General features: G+C 49.0%; 1 protein-coding gene across 1 annotated transcript in view; it reads right to left on the minus strand.

Annotated features, from left to right (window-relative positions):
• LOC107102308 (beta-enolase) overlaps positions 1-4,970 on the minus strand; it is a 6,706-nt gene extending 1,736 nt beyond the window's left edge. The window contains exons 1-11 of the mRNA XM_015401557.1: positions 4,803-4,970; positions 2,737-2,826; positions 2,565-2,660; positions 2,428-2,486; positions 1,700-1,769; positions 1,484-1,617; positions 1,149-1,265; positions 962-1,067; positions 687-884; positions 391-467; positions 184-308 (exon numbers count right to left, since the gene is read on the minus strand). Coding sequence (XP_015257043.1) covers positions 184-308; positions 391-467; positions 687-884; positions 962-1,067; positions 1,149-1,265; positions 1,484-1,617; positions 1,700-1,769; positions 2,428-2,486; positions 2,565-2,660; positions 2,737-2,821 — 1,067 coding nt within the window. The 5' untranslated portion in view covers positions 2,822-2,826; positions 4,803-4,970. The remainder of the gene's footprint in view (positions 1-183; positions 309-390; positions 468-686; positions 885-961; positions 1,068-1,148; positions 1,266-1,483; positions 1,618-1,699; positions 1,770-2,427; positions 2,487-2,564; positions 2,661-2,736; positions 2,827-4,802) is intronic.
• Between the last annotated feature and the right edge of the window lie 1,043 nt (positions 4,971-6,013).

Genomic DNA, 6,013 nt, shown 5'->3' on the forward strand with positions numbered 1-6,013 from the left:
GATCATAAAGGGTCAAGTAGAAGGGAAAAGAAAACAGCTTTAGAATGTGATACGATGACAGAGATCTTGGATTATTATATCTGATAATAGACATTTTTGACTTCAGAAAGGTGTTCAGTAAGAGATGGACAGACAAGGACAGATGGCTGGACAGACACACAGAGAGACAGACGGACGTCTTACGCCTGGATGGACTCGGTGACAGAACCGATCTGGTTGACTTTGAGCAGAAGACAGTTGCAGGCCTTCTTCTCCACGGCCTGCTGGATCCTCTTTGGATTGGTCACTGTCAGATCGTCTCCTACGATCTGATTGGTTGGAAGCAGACCCACAGGTGAGTCAGGTTAAGGATGCTGTCTGTACTGAAGAAGAAACAGCTGTCCAGCTCACCTGGATGTCTACAGAGGAGGTGAATTTAGCCCACTGTTCCCAGTCATCCTGGTCAAATGGATCCTCAATGGACTGAACTAGAGTCAGACACAGAGACTGGAATTCAACACAATGCTGCCCCCTAAAGGTAGACCCATGCAATAGCCCTTTAGTGAGTAATAGTTTCACTTAAGTTTATCAAATTAAGATGACACATATCTGCACTGATTCTGTTTACTCGCATTAAATAGATCTTATCATTTGTAAGGTTTTAGGTGCTGGTGAAAGAGCTTCAGGTGTTCTGGGGGTGTTTCTACCAGGGTAGCCCTTGATGAAGCTGCGGTACAGGTCTCCAAGCTTCTCTCCGCTGATGTGTCTGGATGGGTCATCAGGAGACTTGAAGTCCAGGTCGTACTTTCCATTGCGGTAGAACTCAGAGGCAGCCACGTCCATGCCGATGATGATCTTATCAGGGTACCCAGCCTTCTCAATGGCCGTCTTCAGCAGCTCCAGGGCTGCAGAGACACAGACAGTCAGCGGTTGTCGTAAAACTGAAGCTGGTCTGTTTATGGTCAGACAGCTGGAGCCTCACCCTCGTTGTTCTCCAGGATGTTGGGGGCGAAGCCACCCTCATCTCCCACGTTGGTGGCATCTTTGCCATATTTGGCTTTGATGACATTCTTCAGGTTGTGGTAGACCTGAAATCAGACAATGAGAGACATATCCCTGGAGAACGTGTTGTCTGAGGAAGCGGTGCTGCTAGCTGAAGATCATGGTACCTCTGCTCCAATCCTCATGGCCTCATGGAAGTTTGAAGCTCCAACTGGAAGAATCATAAACTCCTGCATGGCCAGTTTGTTTCCAGCGTGGCTGCCGCCATTGATCACATTAAAGGCCTGAACACACAGAGAACATGCAGTAAACCCAGGAGACCAACAGAACGACGGATTCAGGTCTGACCGTCCACTGAACCAGACTTTGTTGTTACTCCACCAATGTCACGGAGAACGGGCCCGAAATTCTTCTATAAATATCAAGCCAAAGCCCCGCCCACTCACATAAAGCCCAACCCTTTACACCAATGCCAGCCTCTCATTAAGCCCCTCCCACTCACAGGAACAGGAAGAATGACATCCTTGTGTCCGGCGAGGTCGGCGATGTGGCGGTAGAGAGGAACTCCCTTCTCTGCTGCTCCGGCCTTGCAGACGGCCAGGGACACGCCCAGGATGGCGTTAGCACCGAACTTAGCTACAGGCAGAGACATGGACACACAGGTCAGAGACGGACTGGGACGCAGAGAGGAAGGACCGGCGAATAGACTATTCCTTACATTTGTTCTCTGTGCCATCCAACTCCAGCATGAACTTATCGATCTTCTCCTGCTCGACGACGCTGATTTTCTGGAAAACAGAGAATTAAAAAGATATGGAGAGAAAAATAATGAGGTGAGATATGTAGACAGACAGGTAGCCATGTTTGAGGATAGATTGGTAGAGAGAGAAATAGAAACATACAAGGACAGACAGGTGGATGGTCAATGACCTGAACTTATAAAGCACTTTAGGTAGAGAGACATTTGGACAGACAGGTAGAGAGACATTTGGACAGAGAAGATGAATGTCTCAGCCAGGCATTTCAAAGTTGGGCCTCAAGGTTCTCTGTCCTGAAGGTTTTACAGGTTTCTTTGCTTTTCATGGCAGATTAACAGGAATCATCAGAATCAACTGAGCTAAAGCAGAGAAAACATTGAAACCTGGAGAACAATCCACTGGACTTTGTTTCCAACTTTGAAGATGTTTTGCTTCCCAACCAGGAATCTTTTTCAATTCAAAATTTTAATTTTGAACGAAGGAAGCAAAACGTCTTGTCTTAAACAAAGTCCAGTGGATTGTTTTTAATTTTTTTTTTTTTGGACTGACTATGACCTGGAAGACTGAGAACCTTGGAGACCAGCTGCCCTCGAGGACCAATAGGCCAGGTATTAGCCTGTTAGCTTAAATCTACTTGCCCCAAAGCACCAGAACCCTCTGAGAACCTGCAGGGAACAATGGCGGATACCTTCTCAATCAGCTTGGGGGCGATCTCCTTGTTGACGTGGTCCACAGCCTTCTGGGTACCTGCGGACAAAGACAGATGTCAGCAGCTCTCCTGCAGACAGTTTTGCGTCTCACCTGTCCTCATCTGCTTCCTCCTACCTTTGCCCAGGTAACGGCTCTTGTCTCCATCACGGAGCTCCAGGGCCTCATGGACTCCAGTGGAGGCCCCGCTAGGGACGGCAGCCCTGAAGAGACCTGAGACATTGTGTGACCTCAGTTCCATGGCCTTGAAGGACATGTGGGACACAATGTAGAAGGTGCTGCTACTCACCTTTTGCTGTCCATAGGTCCACCTCCACGGTGGGGTTTCCTCTGGAATCCAGAATCTCACGAGCGTGAATCTTGGTGATAGACATCCTGACTAAGAGACACAGGGGGACACAGGAAAGGGACAGAGCTTTAAATCCAAGGCAGCTGTCTGAGGTGTCCACACACTCTGATCCAGTTAATCCAGAATGAGCTCTGTCATCTGGTCCGTGAGGAATCCAAGAGATTAACCAGGTGGGAACCTTGAAACAGAATCCTGCTCAGGACAAACAGACCAGAAGCAGAGACATGAATGGAAGACCGGCTGTCCTTTGAGTCCTAAAACTAGAGTCTACTCTGTCCTTTAAAAGGGGGGACTCTGTCCTTTGCTCTACATTGGACCCTGATCCTGGACCATCTGAGCACCGTGGGACCACCCCCCAACCACAGCAGATTTAGACCCTGTCTGATTGACCTGGACTCAGTGGGACCGTGTCCCTGCAGCGGTGACGACCCAAACACAGACTGATTCACAGATGGTGCGGTCTGTTTGTTTTGTGCTTCAAAGACCTTTGAGGTGAAAGGACTCGTCCTCGGTCAGTGCGTGATCAGATGTGTGTGTCTGTGTGTGACAGACCTGCAGCAGGGATCCTGTTTAACGCCATGGCGGCACCCTGAAGGCTCTTTGCTGCAGCAATCCCCGCCCACCCTGCTGAACAGCCAATGAGGGCTGGTCAGCAGCTGACTGGGAGGAGGAATCCACTGAGGGGGGGGGGGGGGGGCACTCAGATATTTTTATACTGCAGTAGGAGGAGCTGCTGACCTTTTAGTGGACCTTTATGAGGAGGTCAGGGTTAGAAACGCCAGCAGAACCATCTGACATTTGAAGGCATCTGAGAGCCGATAGCAGGATGATCCTTCAAAGTAAAGAGTGTCATCCAGGAACCAGGAACGGTCCTCTGGACCTGCAGCAAAAGTTCTGGAGGACAGATCCTCCTGAGGTGATACTGCAGGACAGCTGACGCCCTGATGCTTCCTTTAGTGTCAGGAGGCGGAGCCTGGCGGTATTTGTGGGTCAGGCCTGCAGAACAACAGCTGAGCTCCTGAAGAGCACTTGAGACCACCGATGGCCTTTACAGACACCCTCCCCCCAGGGGACAGGCCCCCACTCCAGCTTTAAGGTCAACTATTGCAGATTGTGCCAGAATTTTAGCGTTTTTTACATCCAAACAGAAACATTTCGCAGTGAGTTGAAGAAGGAAAGTTCTCCATGAGGTGAAGAAGGTAGCAGAGCAGAAACATCTGCAGCAGCTTCCAGGAGAACTCCTCCTTCACTGTGCAGGTTTGCACTTATGATGCTGCAGACGAATTATATATATATAAAGAAAGCAGGATCCGTAGTTATATACAATGTTAGACATACTATGCTGTATATACGCAGTAGGCTGTGCGTTAATGACAGGAGGTCTGGAGATGCTGATGCAGAAGTTACACCAACGTAGCTTCCCTCCAACTGGAACCTGGATGAGGGTCCTGCTGAGGGGAACCTCCACCAGCTTTGAGCTGCTTCAGCACCCCCCCCCCCCCACCCCCCAGCCCCCCTCTGTGATGTCACTCAATGAGTGTTTCTGAGTTCTGATAGAACCCGGTAAACCAGAACCAGCAGGCAGGTTCTGTCCCCCTGAGGTTTAGTTCCCCCTAAATGAACCTGGGTTAACCTGTGGTTTGGACCTCGGATCTGACCCGGAACGGCCCCTCCAGCCATCCTGAGTGGGTCCCTGTGTGTGTTTTGTGACTCGGTGGGTGTATCAGTCTGTGGACTTTGTGCTCCTCCTGCTGTTTGTCAGATTTCCACTCTGTGACCTTCAGCGCGCTCGCAGTCAGACTGCGGCTGGTTCCAGATCCAAATCAACCAGAAACTCACACACCCAAAAACACAAACCATCTAGAACAAAAGTTTGGTTAAATAAGTGCTCTTTCAAAATAAAAGCCTGCTGGTAGGCGGTGTGACCGAAGCAGTTTGAGCTGGTAGGAACCAGGAAGTGACTGGCCGACAGTCTCTGAGCGTTCAGGAGGTTTGGTGGGACTCACCTGAGAGGCGAAGCTCTAAGAAGAGAGGAAGGGGTCGTCTCGGGCCGTCTGACTGTCCCTCTGTCCGTCTGACTGACGTGGAAAGTGTCTGTCCTTGTCTCTGAGGGTTTTTTATAGCTGCGTGGTGCAGAGGGAGGAGGGGCAGGAAGGAGAGGCAGGGAGTGTCTGACTGTAGCAGGAGAAGCAGAACCTGAAAGCCTCCAGCAGGAGGCTCTGCTGGAAGCTCTCTATCTGCTGGAAGATCTCTATCTGCTGGAGGATCTCTATCTGCTGGAGGATCTCCTCTGGCCTCCATGGTTCCTCCTCATCAGTTCCAGCTGTTTCAGAGGATCATTAAAGTCTGACAGCAACATTAAACAGCCTGTTGCTGAACCCGTAATCCAGCTTATCAAGTCTAACAGTCACCATGTTTGGGATTGTTTCCCGCAGTACCTTTCCCCTCCACCGTGTTCCTGCAGCTGAACTTTGCAGACAGTCCCTAAAGTCAGAAAGGTTAAAGTTCACCAGCAGGAGTAACCTGAAGCTGGGTCAGCATTCGCTGCAAAGGGCAGAACCCAGAGAGTCCGTCCCTCACATTTTACCCTTTAGTCTCACCTTTAGGCGTCCCTCAGCCTGGAGCCTCGCTGCTGGATAAATATATCTGTGGACTAATCAAAGTACTATAGTACCACAGGACAGCTTAAGGTGGTTCAGCTGCAAAAGTACTCTAGTATCGTTTTGTAGTCAGCGGACAGAAGCTGGGAGACCTCTAGAAATACTAAATGTAGATCTCCTGCAGGACATTTAGTAGTACTCTGCTGCTGTATGTAGTACTGCTAAAGTAGAAGCTAAAGGACTAAATGTAGTACTATGGTCCTGATCTTCAGAGATCCGCCCATATCTCTATGTCTGCATCAGTGGTTGTTTCTGACAGTCCAAGCCCGTTTCCATGACCACAGGATACGTTACTATCCCTTATACTGATTGGAAACTATGACATCAGATAAAAACTAAAGTAACTAAAAAAGGATAAAAGCAGCGGCTCCTTTTAGGTAATAAATAGTAATGTTTGTATATTCTAGAGCCATAGATCTGCACGGTTTGGTGAGTAGATTCTATTCTGCAGAAAGATAAAAACAGCCTCTAGTTTACTGGAAAAAACACACTTTGATACTTCTGATCTGCTGCGAGTACTCTGACCTACTGTAGTACTGCTGCTACAGTACTACAGT

The sequence above is a fragment of the Cyprinodon variegatus genome, unplaced genomic scaffold, assembly GCF_000732505.1.
Source record: "Cyprinodon variegatus isolate N-32 unplaced genomic scaffold, C_variegatus-1.0 Scaffold1233, whole genome shotgun sequence".
NCBI lineage: Eukaryota > Metazoa > Chordata > Actinopteri > Cyprinodontiformes > Cyprinodontidae > Cyprinodon > Cyprinodon variegatus.